General features: G+C 38.2%; 1 protein-coding gene across 3 annotated transcripts in view; it reads left to right on the forward strand.

The window, feature by feature from the left end:
* SPIRE1 (spire type actin nucleation factor 1) overlaps positions 1-18,983 on the forward strand; it is a 134,407-nt gene that overhangs the window by 95,058 nt on the left and 20,366 nt on the right. For all 3 annotated transcript variants that reach the window (XM_074877972.1, XM_074877988.1, XM_074877981.1), the window contains exons 7-9: positions 5,545-5,631; positions 6,010-6,139; positions 16,710-16,873. In XM_074877972.1, the coding sequence (XP_074734073.1) occupies positions 5,545-5,631; positions 6,010-6,139; positions 16,710-16,873 (381 nt within the window). The remainder of the gene's footprint in view (positions 1-5,544; positions 5,632-6,009; positions 6,140-16,709; positions 16,874-18,983) is intronic.

Raw genomic sequence — 18,983 nt, forward strand, 5'->3', positions numbered from 1 at the left:
TTTTGCTTTTGTTTGACTAGCCCTTAATTCATCTTATGCTGAGCAAGCTCCTGCCTCTTCAGAAGAGATTTTCTTCATTATATGGTAGGTCTTGGAGGCACAGCTGCTCCTCTGCTCATCCAGACTCTCGCTGTATACAAAATCCCTGCAAGCATCTATTTTTGTCCTGCTATCTTGTCTACTAGGTAGATTGTTCCAAGTGACCCCTGGGCGTAAACATGAATTGGGATTACAGTCAGCTGCAGGTACAGTACCTATAGGACTGTCTGTGATGCAATTGCTGGCTTAGTCTGACAACTATTAATGACATTGTGTTAGAAAAATAACTTCTTTCCTATTAGAAACCTTAAATTCAGTAACTGGGATTCTGCTGCAGGGTCTGCTTGAAGAATGTGCAAAGCATGCACAATGGAGTGCAGCTTGACATGAAATGTGTGGAGCCTGAAGGATTCACACAGAATTACTAGTTAGGTTGCATAAATACAGCATCTTTTAGCTGACCGTCATGGGTCAAAGCTGATTATATATATTCCCATCAGAGAAAACTGTCATGGTTCTTGAGAAGAGGAGAATGGGACAAGAATCCTAAATCTGAATTTTAAGGCAGCCTGGGAAAGATGGATTATGTTTCTTTCCATCAGTCCAAACAGAAGTTGGGCAGAATTTTTATTAAAGGCAATTTTTGCTTTAAATTTATAGGTAGTATTTTTAGGCTTGGTAAGTTGTGAAAATGCATATGCTACTAATGATAACAAGAGGTGAAGTACATTTTTTAAGTAAATGATATGCAACCTGAAGTCTTTACTGTTCTTGTTATTAATATAATGCTGTCTTTCAAAGAGTAGCTTGATCTGTCCCTGACTGCTCAGTACTCTCAGTAGAAGTGAGGAAAGGTACATTACTTAGTCCAAAATAGTTCCTATCAAAAGTGTTGAGTTAACAGATGCCAATAACTGGAGCTGTCTGTTCTTGCCTATCTTCTGTCATAGTGCAAATATTCAAAATGTTCTGAAGATGTAAAACGTCAAATTCTGGGCTTTTTGTAAATATCTGGTTTCATTAGTTTCAGTGACATTGGCATTTCTATTTCAGTACATATGAAAATAATTTAAAACTTGTCAGCACTCTATCCCGATGCAAGAGTCCTTGTTTCTATGGTTGTTGTGGGAACAACATAACTTCCATTCTGGCATTTTATAATCTTTAAATGTCCACATGGAGAGATGTAATAGCATTTTTCTCCTGTGGAGCACTCACTCCCAAAAAGTTAAAAATTATGAACAATGTTAGATTCAACACTTGGTAATGGGGAAATTTAAGAATTAAATTACTCTTACAGGCTTAATTTTTCTTTATTATGCATATGTGTTAAGCTACAGCTTTTAATTCCACATTGATTCACAATTAGCTCTCTTTCCTGCTCACCTCCCTTCCTCTAAGATGTGCACTGTTCACTACATTTCTTGAGCAGTGCTTATTGAACAGTAACTGATAACTCTTATGTTATTTATGCAGTGCATGGCCATAAGGTACCTTTTATGTAGTATTGAAACTCAGCATTACATTGCATAACAGTTAAATTCTTCATGGATAATGATGCTCTTGTCTTCATAGTCAAGCTCTTCACAAATACCTGTGATGCAGTGGTATTATCTTGGCCATGTTGCAAAAAGGGGAATTTCAGCATATAGGTTGAAGCTATTATTATCAAAAATAGCCAGTTATTTGAATGTTTACTCTGAGAATCCCGTGGCGTGGTTGTTTGAGTATTTTTAACAAAAAAATTATTTATTTCTTTACAGTATTTAGCATCTTACAGTACTTTCATTAAGTTGCAATAACAGCTGTGCATGGACAGTGTTTTCATAAGCAAGATTTCAGATGTTTCAAGCTGGACTTGGAGAATGTGAGGAAAAGACTGACTGGTTAGTCCAGCTGGGCATTGTAGATCTGTTGTTCTCTTAACGCCCAGGTCTCACTTAGTTTTACTGAGTGGTATTCAGCTGCTTTTAAGCAAGGAACTATCCTTTTTCATTTACTGCCTTCATCACGTGTTTTTGCAGAAGTTAGGAGTCATCCTAGGTAAAGCAGTGAGCTTTACAGTTCCTAATCATGCTTTAGGGGCATTCAGAGGAGGAGTGTAAGTACTGTGGTTATCATGTGGTATCATAAACTTGTATCTGTAAGATATGCAGCAGTGTGGATACAGTGGCTTACGATGTGAAGTACCAAAGCACTTCGTTCTTGGACGCTGCTGCTTGAGCTTGCTGTGGGGTGTCAAATATGCACTGTGTAACAACTGTGTTACGACTGTGTTAACAAAAGCACTATACTGTCTGCATACTGAAAGATGGAAAATATTTACCTACTTGGAATACTTTAATTCACAACAGAACTTTATCATGAGCTGTTCTGGAAATGGGAATTATGCCCTCTTGTCTGTTTCAGTGTCCGTGCAATTTAAGTTTAAATGAAAATTTTTAGATAGTACAAAACTGTTGTTCAAAACTATCAGTTTCATGTTGCCTGTTATTTAGAGAGAGCACTCTCCTACTTAATGCTGTCACCTTTTATAGTGAGACGAATAAATGGCTGAGATAATTGAATGTCAGTGATAAGTGATCTATTTTTTTGTGAAAATCATGTGCAATGTACTTCTTGTTTGGGATCACCATTTTTAAAGCTCGGGCTTCAGCCAAAGGTTACTAAGTATCATTTGCAGTTATTTTTTAAACTGCAAATCCATATTTATATATTAAAATGTGGGGGTAGCAGGTTGTGAGTGAGGACATGATTACATGGTAATTTTTCTGTGCTTTAGCTGATTAGATCTGTAAATTTCAGGTTGATTTTTATAACCATTAGTTATGCTTTCCCCACACTGCCAGTTTTAATGCATACTGCTGTACAAAAGCAGTTTTACACATGTGAGGACTTAAGATAGTTTTACAGTGTTTTGATGCATTTATTTAAATATTAGTTTGCAGTTGGGTCCAATCTGGTATGTGAAAAAAAAGATAATTTTGTTCGTTGTTTTTTTTCCCCTGCACATATCGTGGCTGTATCTGTGGAAGATATCGCTGATTTAGACTTTAATCAAGAGCCGTGAATTTTAATTAATTAAAAGATGTATGTGAAATTACTCATTACAGAGAGAGTTAGTTTGAGTAAAGAAATAGATCTAGTGTGGAGAGAGAGGCTAAAAGCTTCCCTTTAGTGTCTTTCATATCAGTTTCTTGTTTGGGTGCCAAGTATGAGAAAGTAGGTTCTGCCACAGGCACTCCTGCTCTTGGTTTGTTGACTGCAAAACATCCACTTGCTTTGCCACCAGCTCCCCATGTATCCTGTGGAAAATCACTTAAGCAAATCTTACAGTTCTCCTTTTCCAATCAAATGGGAATACTGATACTAATTATACCCTCGTGACATTGTCAGGGCTGTAGAGTGCCCTGAGGTGAAAGGCTCAGATCCATGTATTATTTATTTCCTATTGTCATGCAGAAGGTTGTTCCCCAAGGCTGGAACAGGGATTATCAGTTTACAAAATGGCTGTTCTAATGGTAATAACTCTCAACTTCAGCTATCAACTTTGACATCTGATGAACAGTAACTCGGGGAAGAGAGACTTCTCATTTCATTAACAATCCTGTAAAGCATGCTGGCCTCAAAAAATTGCTCAGTCTTTAAACGGGAATAGTCAATCACACTGCTTAAAATAATATTTTCCTCAACATAAAATGTCAAATCACTGTTTAATATAAACCTTTTCAATTTTAATTTTTCGCACTATTTTTAGGAAGGTGATGCATGTTGCAGAGTTTAGCAGCTTGGTATTCTCTGCCAAGCTATATGAAATTCAGTCTAAGGAAGCTAAGAGGGTGGGGGAACAAACAGAATTTGGATCATGTCTGGGGTAGGATACCTCCGGAAAAAGTCCCTGGGAAAGCAATGAATTGTTTTCCAGGAGGGACTCTGCATCTGCTTCCTTACCGGGGAAGGGATGAATCTTCTCTGGGAGTCTGTTGCTCTGCATCAGCCTGGACACAGGGCATGTCTGAGGTGAGCAGAGCTTATATGGAAGCTGCATGGTATTAGTGAAGTTCAGTTAGGGATCATATTCAGGTATCATATTATGGGTGTTTAAACCCATTTTTCTGACTGCAGCATTCTTTCTGGTTAGTAAAAGTGCATGTGATATGACAAACCAGAGCTGTGTCTTTACATATATTTTCTGGCTACAGAGGTTGTATGAATAGAGTCTCCCAAAGAAAAATGAGCCAACTGACCCTTAGAAAAGAAAAAAGAAAAAAAAAATGCTGAAATTTGGGACACTTGGTCTAAGAAATATAGTGTCATGGGAATTCCTGTCAAATTGGAAGACAGGGCTGATAGACAGCTACTGTGTAGTAATAGAAGGTACCAGGAGTATGTATGGTAGGGGATGCTGTCTCATCCTCAACTGTGTGCTCTTGGGCGCTGTGCTGTATGAACACTAAACCTGAGGTGGATTTTTTTAAGCAAATCCATACACTTATTCCTAGTTTACAATTTACAAATGCTTCATATGATAGGAAAAGTTCCATTGCTGCCTTTTATATCCTGGACATATAGTGAATTGCTGACTCTCCTGTGATGTCTTTCATATGGTTTTATGTCTAAATGAGGTATCATAGAAAGAAATGTTTGTGTCTCTGGAGAAAACCAAGCAAACAACCCTCACTCAGCCCCTCTTCTACAGAAATTTACAGTGAGGAAACACGCTTCCTGACTTCCAGTGGCATGCCATAGCATTCTAGTGATTTGCTTTCTAGACATATTAACAAACTTTGGTTTACACTTGAGTAATCTTTAAAGTGCAGGTGAAGAGGTAGCTGTGAAATCATGCTCAGGGCTTTCCTCTCCTTCTGGGATTTAAACACAGGGACACCTCTTCATGGCTAGAGCAGCAGAGACAAAAAACCAAGGAGAACATATTTTTTATCCATTGCTACAAGCAAATCATTGGTGATTGTGCCAGATTTAGCTTTGCTTTCATCAGTGCTTGGGAGATGGTAAGGAGATCAAGAAAACTGGGGCCTTAAAGAGCATCCACGTTTCCTCAGAGGCTAAGAACACAGAGTATTAGAGACTGTGTAATGGTTGGCAGTGAGACACGATGCAAATAGTTGTTCTGAAAAATGATGTTGGCAACTTTTCCTCCAAGCAAGATACAGTCTTCATCTGCATTATCCCATAGACATGATTGCAGCCTTGACATTTGATTTCATAATTTCAGAATTCTAAGTATTGCTGATAAAAGCTGCTGCCGTTGTGGTTATTCTGCAGCTATCTGCAAAGCTGAAAAACTGTTGTCAACATTTTTGCTAGCCTGTGCTCTGCATATGGATTATTGCTCTGCTCAGGACTGGTGGGGTTTTACGTCTGTGCAGGTGTTAGAACACTGCAAGCTCTGTCAGGTTTGTTGTGAATTTTCAATTGATCTCATCATCTGCATGAATATGAATGCAAAAGATGGAAATATATATTTCACTTTCTCCTTTCCAGGTCAACGGTGACATTCCACCCCGATTAAAAAAGAGTGCCCATGAAATAATCCTGGATTTCATCCGATCGCGACCTCCATTAAATCCTGTAAGTGGGCTTCATTCCTGACAAAGATGTAGCTTTTTAGAGCATGTTTGTGTCCAGGGAATAGGTTAAATATTACATTTTCTGACATGGACTTTCAAAAATATTGTCTTCTGTATATAGAACATGATCTCTTGAAAGAACAGTGTGTAGTATCTTGCAGCTACCAGTTAATAGCTGTTATTACCAGCAGCCCTTTATCTCTGGGAAATCGTGATGAATTGGGGAAAAATACAATCCTCTTTCGAATTTATGTGAACTTTACAATTGATTGCATGTAAAATCATATCACAATGTTCCACTTTTTTTTCTGAAAGAGTGTGACATCTACTTTCAAGGAAGCACTGTTTTATGTAAATATGATTATCTTTATATCCTGAGGCCTCGGCAAGAAAACTGAAACCAACCCCACCACGGCCACGCAGCCTTCATGAAAGGATTCTGGAGGAAATCAAGGCAGAGAGGAAGCTACGTCCAGTCTCACCTGATGAGATAAGGCGTAGCAGGCTGGGTAAGCACACTGCTAGTTCTTACCTGCAGCATCCACAGAAAACTTCCCACATAAGAAGCAGTAATATTAGCAATGTCTGTGTAGATGTCATGGAAGATAAAATTATTCTCATCCCTTTAGAAAAAGAAAGAACCTACAGGCTTTGTTAGGGCTATGCAATCTTTGTGCTAAGTTATATTTAAAAATAAGATACTCTTTTCATATAAGTATTAGATAAATTTAATGGCATTATAGTGTTTGTTGCACATGACAGTTAATATTAGATTTGCTCAGAATGGAATGGGTATTACTTCTCCCCAGTGCAATATTCCTTACATATCTGCAAGTAATCTTTACGTGTCTGGTTTTGATTAATTTTATTCTCTTTGTTTCCTGTTGTTAGCATCATCAACTTCCTTAATTTAAAATCTGCTTATATTTTGTTTGCTGAATCTATTGCTTTTATTTTGAATCTAAATCTTTGCTTCATTTTCCAAGTTATGGAATGTGTGTTTGTATATATTTTCAGCAAATAATTCAGACTTGCACTACAAAGCATTTAATTTCTGCAGTATATGTTCAACAACCCACTATGAAATTATACAAATACTATGCTTTCCAACGATCACCAATTTACATAAGTTCAGTGGTTCTGATGACAAAAGCATGACAAATACAGTCTTACATTGTGACTTACGTTTCTTTAAGAGCACAGTATTTATCTGTATCAGAAAAACTGAGCTAGCTGGATTTTTGAAGAGCAAAAGTGGCATTTTATGGCTGAAAAGCATGAAATAATCCATGTATGTACTCCCTATTGCTGCTTTTTGCTGACTGTTCATGCTTGCCACATGTGCTTAAAGGCACTGGTCCAGATTCATGTGGATTGTAACAATCCATTGTCTTTGGAGAAAAACAGTTTCATCAGTCTTGCTTTGTTGAATTGTTTTTGAAATGCTTGGTAGAGTTTGGTGAATGCTTGGGTGCATTTTTAAAAGCATGGTGGTTTGAATATTGTTTCTTTGGGCCTTCCAGTTTCTGGTTTGGGTTCAGTTTATGATTGCTGTATCAATTAATGTTTGTAATAGGCCTAGACATTTTTCCTAATGTACAAAGCTTCTAAAAATGTGGAACAATGCCTTTTCTTCCAAACATTCAATTTCAGTATTTTAAATGTTCTCCATCTGGGAAGTATCATGTCCTTTCAGGGACAGCAGATTTGATCTAATAGATCTTTAAAATTTCTAATTGATACAAATGACATCAAACCCATTTAGTAAACAGTTTCTAAAAACAATGTCAAATTTTGGAGTATTACTGGTTAGGGCTTCGTGGGCTCATTTCAGGGCATGGCCTCCAATGAGGGATAGCTGTCTTGCACCAATTCTTCATTTTTTGTTAAAGAATTAAATTTCTGAGGTTTGAAACTGTGGTAATTCCCCTTCAGTCCAGTGAATTGTTTGGATTAAATGCCATATTACTGGAGGTGTAAAAGGGCACGCATGCAAGTTTTATTTCCCAAGTCTTTATTTGCTGCTGGCACAAAGAAAAGAGCAAAAGGCCTTGAAGGTAGTTTTTTCTTGTGCTGAAATATGAGGTTTTGTTCTTTCTCACATCAAAATGATTGTTATGTCCAAAGTTCCCTTTAGAATAAAATGTGTTTGTGCAGAATTGGGAATGGAGTAATGCTAGTGACATTCAGTATGGTACAGATAGATCAGCCACATAGTTTAGATGACCACTGAATGTCATTTAGTGTAACAACATGTAAGGTAATGAGGTTTAAGGACTATAAATCTAAGTAGAAACACCATGTGGGGCACTTGCACCATCTGGAGAGAAATATTTGTTGCTATTAAAAAGAAGGAAGAAAAAGAGTGTTAGAGTGAAATATTTGGGAATATAAAGTATGTTGCACATGTCCCAGAGTTACTCCTTGTTGCTCAGTTTATAGCAGTCAGGTGCACAACTACACTTGACTATTGGAGTGAGGGGGACTCTACTCTTGCAGTTCCTCCTTGGCAGTATGGGTGGACCTATGGCACGGGTTTCCCAGTAGCCACAGGTTTTGTCCCTCTGCTCTGCACAACACATGCATACAGGTAAGATCTTCTGTACCCTGAGCTGCCACTGAGAAAAGCCAGCCTGTGGCTGGCTGCTCTCAATCTAAAACTTCTTTGGAGATTTAATTTAATCTTGGAAGCTGTTCTCACAAAGGGAGAGGTTTGAGTAGAAGAATTGGAGTGAGCTTTCAAATGACCTCATAAAATCATCAGAGTAAGCTATCGAGACAAACACAGCCTTGAGGTACATGTCCTTTTACTTAAAAGCATGGATTTGTGACTCAAGCAAGTTGAGCTAATGGAGCTTGGAGAAAACTTTTTCATGTACATGTTTTATCAACCTTCAGTTAGGACTCAGCATTAGGTGATAAACACCCTTATGCTTTAACATGTATTTGCCTTTATGCTATGTTTGGTCAGGGATTTAGATACTGTTAATCTGTGACTGATGTTGTCTAGTTAATGAACTACAGGAAAAATACCCTGACTCCAAATTTGGCTCTAAGTCAGCCACCTACTGTGTTCACCACATAGATTTATTTTCATGAGCAAAACTTGTCCCAGCACAACCTTTTTTTAAACATCTTTTAATGCAGTGGTATGTGTGGCTGACATGCCCTTTCATACCTAAACATAGCTTGCATGTTTATCACCTTTCAAGTTAGACAGATAAGCTGATGTCAGTTTTGATTCATTGTTGTACATTCTTGTAACTGGGCTTGGCCTGCTTATTTGGATTAGCACATTGAAATTTTGTTTTCAGATGAGAAATATTTTGCGTGTCTGTTCCCTGAATTACACTGTTTAATTGGAAATATAGATAGGTGTTTCCAGAAATAAAGAACATCTGACCACTTTCTTGTCTAGGAATAAAATGGTTACAGACCCAAAAAGAAGAGGATAATATTATGGATACATTTAACGGCTAAGTCCACCTAAGGTTTTCAAAAAGAACAAGAATCAGCACAAATCACACTGTGTTTGGCCTTTTTTTCCATCCTTTTCAAGGAAACTACTGCTCAAGTTCAGCTTGAGTGTCTCTCTTTATTAGTTTAATTATAATCATCGGAGATTATGCTTAAAAAAATTAGAAATATCTTTATTTCAGGTCACTGAAACTTGTGTGAAATGTGGCTTTGTACTTTCAATTTTTTTCCAGCTCTATGTCTCCTCTCTCTCTTTTCCTTCTCCCCTTTCTCTGTTTCATGGCAATTTAATTGAAAATATTCCATTTTTAAGATACTTGCCTCTTGTTTTAATATTTGATTTATTGAATTCCAAAAACCTCATTCTACAACTATGCAAATATATTTATAATTGCTCTGTTTGCAAGTCCCATTTATGCTACTGTAGTTTTCAGACTTTGAGCTATACTACAGTAAAGCAATAGCATGTCTGACACATTTTGGATTTAGGCAACAAAATTCAAAATGTCTCAAGTGGAGTCAATCTTTTGTTTTCATTACTCCTCTGCTTTTCTAATAGCTGAATCGTTTTCTTTTTGTTGTTTTTGTTTCTTTTTTACAGCAATGCGGCCACTTAGCATGTCTTACAGTTTTGACTTGTCAGGTAAAAGGTGCAACAACACCTGACGTGGTTATTGTGCTTATTGTGAAATTTGTTCCATCTGTTTGTTGAATTCCCATTTAAGAAAGAAACTTGAAGGGATTCTTCCAAGATATGGTCAGTGAAAATAAAAATTAAGATAAATTACTTATTAATACCTACATTTCCCTTGCCACAAAAGGACGACTAGGTATAGGAAACAACTGTATTTCACCTGAATTAGAGTGCTGGAATTCTGTTTAAACAATCAAAATAAGGTGGCCGAGAGCTATTCCAAACTCTAGAAAGGATTGCAGAAATCAGTGTCACCTTCAAGTCTGATTTATTTATTTATTAATCTGACCTTTGTGTCTTTACACTCACTTTTTGATTAGACTGTCTTTTGCAGTACTTCATTTGTAAGGAGGATCCAGAAGCTAGTTTTGAACTCATTTACCTTTCTAGATTAAATGAAATACACATATGAATGCTAATCTAGAAAGGAACTTCAGTTCTTTTGAGCATCATTACAGTAAATGCTTCGTGAGTCATGAAATCAAAGCCGTTCACTCAAAAGAGGCTAAACCTTCCTTTACTGGTTAGCAAAATAAGTTGCTAAGGTTTGCTGGTAACAGCTGATACAGAGGATTCAATAGCTGAACCTTGATCACCTATCTAATATCAAATTTAAAGTTTTGTCTTGGTGGGCCATTAGTTAGGACGTGCAGTAACTGTATGAACATGTTCTACTTCAGAGACAACAACATCAGAGAGAGTTTGTGCCTACTAGCCAGAAAATAAATTCATTCCTCCCTGACTGTACACTAACTTTCCAGGATACTCAGGCCCAACCCCTCACTGAGGTTGAGAATATTCTACATTAGGCTCAAAGGTTTATCCTCTGAGGACAGCTCTTATGCTAGCTCTTACCTAATTTCCTCTAGGTGACTCCTGAGAAAAATAGTCTCCAAATAAATCCATGCTCTCATTTTGTGAAGAAGCAACAGCAGCTGTACCCTCCCCACTTCCTTCCAGTTGCATGTAGAAACATCTCATCTGGGCCTTTTGCAGAGTTTTCATCCTCCCTTTCTCCATGCACCCTTTAACCTCATGTAGTTATTTTTCCCCATAGAAAGGCATAATCTGACTGAAATGCTACCATATTGTGAACTAGAAAGACTATATAAAAGTTTTTTGATTACCATAACAAAAAAATTACAGTAGTTTTGTAATATGGAAGTCAAGTTCACAAGTGACCTGTCTGTGAACATGGCTTCATGTTCTGGCTGAGCCAAGTAAACAACTTGCCACTGTCAAGAGGTGAGGAGGGGCTCTCGCTGCTCCCTCTCCTCCTCATGCTCCCCTCTAAGCGTGTGATTCTCCCTCCTTCTCTGTGCCAGTCCTGCTCACTTATTCATAAGATGACCTGATTAAACTCATGTAACCCAGGAACAATACCTATATTTTTTTACCAGCTTGGTTTTCTGTTCTTTTAGTGATTTAAACCTGCTTACTATCTGATCAGATGATCAGAGAGCTGGCTGAGGGCAGGTGATGAGCATGGGTGGATGGGAGGAAGGAACAGGCTCTCCCCGTCAGAGGTGGTGGCAAGCTGTTAATCCAGCTCAAGCCCTTTTGTGAAACCTTACACTCATGGCGTATTTTACAGCTACTACAGCTGTCTGGTGGGATTCAAATTATATATGTGCTTGGTATCATGTTTTACTCCACTGAAAGCTGAAGGGTCCCCAGGGGTTCAGATAATAGCATAAACAGGCAAACTTCAGTTTTCAAAAAGTATTGCTACTTTCAGATATGCCAAAAGTTCCTTCAGTTTTAAGACTATAAAACTGAATGCGCCAGTGACCATCAAAAGGGAAATGTTCAGATCTGTCCTTCTACATGTGTCTGTGTGCTTCTTTTGCCTTTTATTTCTAAGAATCCTGAGACATCCTCATGTTTAAATTCAAACAGTATTTTGTAAAATCTCCCTTCATAATCCATTAATTCATTACCATAATGTTTTTATTTTAAAGAAGCAGCTTCATAGCAATCTATACTGTACTTCGATTTGCTCTTTTTGACTGACCACCGAAGAACTCTTCTTGTTTTCTTTATCCATCTTCCAAATGTGATTGGTTTTGTTTTTTCAAGTCACGTGGTTCTCATATCATATGGTGTGACGGAGTGATCTGATAAATTGTCTTTAGAAGTAAATTCAAGATGATTAAAACATTCCAGTTAAGTAGATGTGAAACACCAGATGAGCAGTACAGATGAATTAGATGGGTTGGGATGTCGATAGTAAGCAGATAACAGTAGTTTTAAATGTTGTTGCTTTGTGTGCTTTTACTTTTTTCATTATTTTGGAGGTGGGGAAGCTATACCGTGCTTTCATCACTGTTTCCACATATTTGCTTTTTCACTGCTTTCATTGCTCTCTGCTTGATGGAATTGCTGTCATAAAAAAAGGCAAACCAGCTGAAAAACAGTAGTGTTTCCTACTAAGTGCTAAAGGACAGGTGCCGGCTTATATTATGCTTGCTGCCTGTGACTGGGATGATGCAGACAAATTCTGAGAAGATCTTTGCTGGCACTGAGCCGGTGTAGTTGGTATGGCACAGTGCCTGGCTCCACGCATCTGCCTGCTGTTATCCTGAAGAAGAGAGGAGGGGTGCCCGGGACCTTCTTTTACACTACTGTTTTGTACTGGTAGAATAGAAGGAGCAATCAGTAGCCACCTGTAATGAGAGTAATCTGAGGGATACTCATCAGCTAGGGACCAGGGCAGTCATTGCCCACTTCCTCTAATAGAAAAATAATCGAAATTAAGCTGCTTTTAAGCTAACTATGTTGAATGCAGCTCAAAAGAGCAGTCATTCCCACTCTTAACACTCAAGTTCTTACCTCAAAGCTGTATGCACGGCTGCTCTGAAGTTGTTACTTCAGAAACAGTCTGTACATTTTTTGGGTGGAGGGAGTGCAGGGAGAGAAGAAAAAGGAAACTGAAACATTTAACGCCAAATTTCATGGGGATTATTCCTGTTGTTCTGAACCCCGTGAGGTGATGTGTATCGCTGTTGGCTTTACATGATCTGTGCCTCAGACCAGTGTGAGGAAGGAACTCCACCAGGTCCTGGTAACCTTTTAATTTAAATAACACAATAATAAATGTGATGCAAACACCAGCAAAAGACTAGCAGTTTGGTATACTGATTTATTAGTTCTCAGGTTTGACTTCAACATCTAAGTCCATTGAAAGGAACAGCACATCTCTGTTACCATTGTTCATTATGTAATCTTTCCCAGTATATTATCGTCATCATAACTAGTAAAAAGTAAACCTATATTAATTCTGGAAATCCATTTTAGCCTTCTTTTGAACTCAGTGTAAAAATGATAAGGTTGAGGACTTTCTGTTTGCTGTATAGAACAAATTTCAGGTTTCTGTTGTCATTATTTGCCAAGGAGATCTGGTTAGGAGGCAGACAGCATATGGTTACATGACTGCTGTGGTTTGCATGTAATCTGTGGTCTGCTTAATTCCTTGTTTCGTAAGAGTCGTAATCTTACATGTAAATAAAGGTGCATCTCATATTATCCTAGAGTGGGTTTTTTGTCTCTCCTTTCTTAAGGCTGGTCAAGGAAGGCCAACACAAAGATCAAGTAACCAAATCAAGACCTTCTCTTCTTTCATTTGCCTGTTGTAATGATAGCTTAGAAGAAACTCAAAAGAAACCAAATGTTTTCATCCAGTTTGCAGGTACTGTTCATTGTACTTGCTGCCTGAAAACACAGAGAAATGACACTCTCCCAGTGTGTCTGACTCTCTAATAAAATCTTAACCCCGGGCTGTTACTCACACAAGGCCTTTTTTAATATCATTTGAATCATCTTCAAAACATTTAGATCTATGAAACTAGAGATTGTGAACTACTATCCATGAAAAAAAAAAAAGTAGTTTTTTGTTTCAAAGAATTGTCCATTAATCTTTCATATTCATTTTTATAAGCATTAGTCTATTGGTTGTTTCTGACTTGTTTATCCTGATTAATTTTATCTTGTTTACAATGATATACGATTATTTGCCACCCGGTAATGTTTCTGTTGTCTGAGTACATCACTAAAATAGCTTAAAGTAATAATTTTTTGGTCTGTGTCTGCTAACAAATTCTGGTTTTAATTTTGGAACAAGTTATTTTTGTTGAAATCTGTTTGCTGAAACTGTAAGATTTCAAATTCCTTTCTTTAAATTATGATAATCCCTTTGTTCATGTATATCCAGTACTGTAAGTGCAGGAATGATAAACTGAACTTGACCACTGTTGACAAAACGGATTTTATAAATTGGATGTTTTTCTAATTTTACTCTTTTTTTTTATTTATTCTTTAGTGCTTGCAAGTTGTAAAAACTCCTTTTTTTTTTTTTTTTTTTTCTTTAGACAAAAGAATGGTGATAAATGTTGGGTTGGAATATGTTGGGTTGGATAAATGTTGAGTTGGAATATGGTGGATTGTCTTCTCGATTTACCTAAAACTTTTCTGGTCTTTCCGAAGACTTATAAACCAACATACGAACAACTCATACATGTGTGAATTTAACAACTGATTTAGGCTTTGTAGATAGTGATTGGCTACATAAATTCCCTCCAAAATGGATCAGAAGTTTCCATTTTTGAGGCCTAAACTCTCAGAAAACAAAACAACACCCCCCACCCCCCCAATCAAAACCTACAACAAAACCCACAGAAGACAATTTACAATGTACCCTGGATATCCATTCCATCACCTCCTATAGTGCTAGGGGATGTCTGGTGGATGTTCCCTCCTCTTTCCTTTCCCCAGACCTATCGTGTGTTTTATTTTTTTGGAAGGAAGGCAATACTGTTGGCCTTCCCATCACTGATTCTCTTAGTGAGTCCAACAGTACTTACAGGCCATTCTTCACCCTCCCTGCCATCAGGCAGGGGAGTCACCAACCAGGAAGTTTTTCGGAGAAGGGACACCACCTTTGGCTGTTGTGTTGGTGGTGCTGGGGCTGCTTCATTGGACTGTCTGTTCAGGAACCACCCTGTGCAATCAAGAGACAAATCAAAGGTTTTTCTCTTGCTCATTTGGGAAACCCTGAGCTTCTTCAATCAACTGCCTGCCAGCTAATTATGAGGTCTCAAGAAGTGGTATTGGCAGCAGGGAGGTGAGGCAGTTCAGGTTTTGTTTTCCTGCTGTCGCTTTCTGGGATTGCGTTGAGCAGTTGTTAGAGCAGGAATGCATTTGATGTGGAGGACGCCCATGCTCTACTCGCAGAAATCTAGGAGGAAAAAAATGACCTATAAGCCATAGTGCTAGTCAGGACACCCATTAGCAAAGCCTTTGAAGATAGGAACTAAGGGTTAGAGAGTCTAAGTCTTTGATTGCAACTCTTTGTAGGGAGGACCTGAAGGCAGTAATAACACTGTAGTACACAGATTCATAGGCTTGGAATGTCACCATGACTTTAATAGTCCAAATAATCACCTTTTCTTATACTCCCAGTTGAAGGTATGATTTATAGAGGAACTTCGATATATATCCTGTCCTTTCTAGCTCTGTTTTCAGCATTTAACAATAACCTAATTAATTCTTTAAAATATATACTGATTTAACTTATTCCTTTTCTTATTCCTTTTCAATAGCTACTCCGGTGAGAATGTTGTAAAAGAGACCTACTACTGCAACTGAGGCTTTGTCTAGACTGTGTAGTTTTAATTTACCTAGTGCAAGAATGGCTTTTATCAATGCAAATTGTGTTGTAGCAGCAGTGGCTGACTCTGTTTATACCAGGGCAACTATGTGAGTAACTCCAAATGATGTGTGAGTACTTACATTGTTGGCACTGGGGATATCTGGATGATATCATTTCTCTGTCATAGTCCTCCCAGTAACCTAAGGTACAAGTCATTTGACCTTCTGTGCCTCTTTTCACCAGGTATAAAAATGGGAATAATAACTCATCATTGCCTTAGCCTTAAAATACCTGGAGGTACTTTGTTATTACAAGACTGGGGAAGGAGTCCTATAATTACATGGGTAGAAAAACACATTTGTAGAAAGACCAGATGCTGAGGCATACATGCAAATGGGAGCTTAAGAGCTTCTCTTCCTTCTACCTCCGACATAATTTTCTTCAGATTGTAATGCTGCACTTTGTACTTTTACAGGGATAAAACTGATTTATCAGACCAAACTGTAAGCTCTCTTAAAATATCAAAGCCTAGGTCATTATCTTAGTGTCTAAGCACAGGCTAAGCACAGCAGGCCCAATGCTTACGTTATCCAAGATGCATCTTCATTGCATGCTGGCAGAAATCCCTAGTAATTCACTCAGTGGCATTACATCCTTGTAAAACTCATGTAGATGAAAATGGAGCTGGAGCCTAATGTTTCTGCTGTTACATGAAGATTAGACATCACAGACATATTTTTAATATAAATGACCATGCAAGCCTAAGAATTGTGCATATTTTTGATGAATGCTAGTTATTTAGCTCATTTTCATTCCTTTTCTGTATACTGCAAAATAAAGCGTAGTTCTGTCCTCACAGGAAAAACTAGGTTTACTCCATGCTAAACCTCCTAATTTTTGTGTGGCGTTGTCTTCAGATTCTCTGGAAGCCGACTTGTCCAGATACGGTTGTGCATTCTTCTGATACTTGTTATATAGTTAATTATAGACTATAAGTTGAAGGAAGGATATTTTTGGGTTTAACACAGGATTTTTATTTTAAAGTTGATTGGTGTTAGTCTGCTGCTTTTTCCACTGCTTTCATTCTTTCATGCTGCTTCTGTGCCACAAGCTATTGCCTGTAGTTCTCTGAGTAATGTATTGCTAAAGTAAAATAATTGCACACAAACAACTATCACAATGATTTTTTTTCCTTTTGTGTGTATTGCCTTGACAAGGCAAAATTAAGTACAAACACCAACTGTTCTGTTTCTTTTGCTAGATGTATCTACACCAGAGGCTGGAAGAAAGTTAGTGGATGCCTCTGTAGTGAACGGTGGCCTGGCATCACAAGGAAAGCAGAATGGGGCCACACAAGTGACAGTACAACGCAAGAGACTCCTTAAGGCTCCCACGTTGGCTGAACTTGGCAGCTCAGATTCAGAGGTAAAAAAATCAGGACACAACTTGCTTCTTGATTTGTCAGAATTGATTGTTATTCCTTAACCGGCTGAATTGCTCGGCTGAGAAGTGACTTTAGAGATTATCATCTGAATTTTCCATGACTGCTTTGTCAGCCCACAGAACTTCAAAAATATTAGATAAGACCTCAAAACTTAGAATATTCTTTGTAGAGATAAAATGCTAATTTTGGCCTTAAACCCAGTATTTACTTATTTTTCTAAATGCCCAGTATCTGTCCACAGTGTATATGTAGCAATTATACTTTTGGGAATATAGGCAAATGTGTTGCACCCTTCTGGCACCCATGCAGGAACTGTCACTAAAGGACTCAGGTGTGAGGCCACTGTCACAGTACCAGCTATTAAATAAAGAGCATCAGCTGTGCCAGAGTGGTTGCAGTTTGGTCAGCATGTTAGTTTGATATATAGGCTTGGGAAGTAACATCCAACAAATGTTTCACGACAGGGACAAGCAAATACCACTTAGATAGAGAAACAACTTTTGAATCCATCGTCTCTCAATGGAGAGTTAAAGATTTTAAAAAGCATGAAAAGGAAAAAAGCTTAAAAAAGCTGTCTAGCTTGAAAGCTGCATTATATATGATCCTCAAGAAGTACCGACATTACATCCTCAAGAATGAGCTTTGTCTTCTGGACCAGTGGTATTATTAATTGAGTTTGAAAGTTAAGCTGTCTGGAAAGCACATGCAGGCAGGGTTTATTCACAGAGGCTGATTTTAGCCTGGGGAAGGCAGTCTTCCCTGACTCTCTTTCTCTATAGTAAATGCAGAAGGAGGGGTTTCCTGACAGGGCACTTACAAAAGCGTCTAAGCTGGAAGATAGGAGGCTGAGGAGAAATATATGTGGGGAGAAATTTATCTCTTTGCATACTTTCTTGATCTTTGAAAGGTTGGCCCTCTTTGTATTAGGGGTTATCCTATGGGTGACTTATGTGGGTGCATATTTGGTGCATCTGTTCTGAAAGCAGAAGAGATTTGCATTCTGAAATCTCTCAGCAGTCTTTAAAATTACAATAGAGGCTATATGAGGTTTTTTAATATGAATGAAGCTGGGCAGGCTGCAGGAATATTAAGACCTGTCAGTGAGAGTTGGATCTTGAACTTACAGCTTCCCAGCTTGTAGCTCCTTGCATCCTGAAGCTAATGCAGCATGATATTTCACACGGGAAAAGGAGAAAAAGTCAGTAAAAGAAAATTCTGTAAAGGGAAATGTGAAGTGATTCTTGTAGGAGGGAAAAATAAGATGTCTGACTGTGGCTATTGATTAGGGAATGCTGTATAGGCAAGCAAAGTCATATAGAATAAGCTGTGGAACATAGAGCAAAAGAGAAATTTAAAATAAATCAGGCACATCAAGCTGTCATAGGGAACAGATGCTGTACTGGTTTGAGTCAACAGAAGTAGCTGATGAAGCAATTAAGACGCTCAGCAGAATACTGGTTGGGGCTCAGGAACACTGCTAAACTATTGTAAATAAACAAGCTGAAGGGAGTTTGGGTGACATTTTCTGAGATGTTGAAGGGGGTAGGACACAGAACATTTGAAGAAAGTGACTCTGTCAAAATGTCTTATTTCTTTCCTGACTTTTACTTTGTATGTAACACACAGAAGAGTGTACGTGTTGTCCTGTTGCCTATAAATGACTCGGCCACCTCTTTGCCTGCAATTTGAATTGGGCCTAACCTATTTAGAGTTACTCACTGGGAGTTAAATTGTCATTACAAATGCCCTAAATTACAGACTGCAAATATCTGCACTGCTGAGCTATGGACCTCCAAATGAGCTATGATGCAGACACGTTTTCTTCCCCCTGCATCCCCTTTGTTCTTCTCTCAGCTGTGTTGTGATGCAGGCTACGCCCCAACATTCAGTGTTCCCAGCCAGCGGTGAAAGGGAAGGTCTAATACAGCCCTATGCCCGTTTGCTGGCAAGGAGGAATATTGTATGAATCGCTCTTGCTTTCTGTCCTTGCTTTTTTCTGCATCATCATTAGGATCACAGTTTCAGAGGGGGAGCAGGAAATGCCATTTTGCTTTGTCTGGCTAAGAGGAGTAGCAATCTAATAGTAATTTT

The sequence above is a fragment of the Strix uralensis genome, chromosome 1 (assembly GCF_047716275.1).
Source record: "Strix uralensis isolate ZFMK-TIS-50842 chromosome 1, bStrUra1, whole genome shotgun sequence".
NCBI classification, from domain to species: Eukaryota; Metazoa; Chordata; class Aves; order Strigiformes; family Strigidae; genus Strix; species Strix uralensis.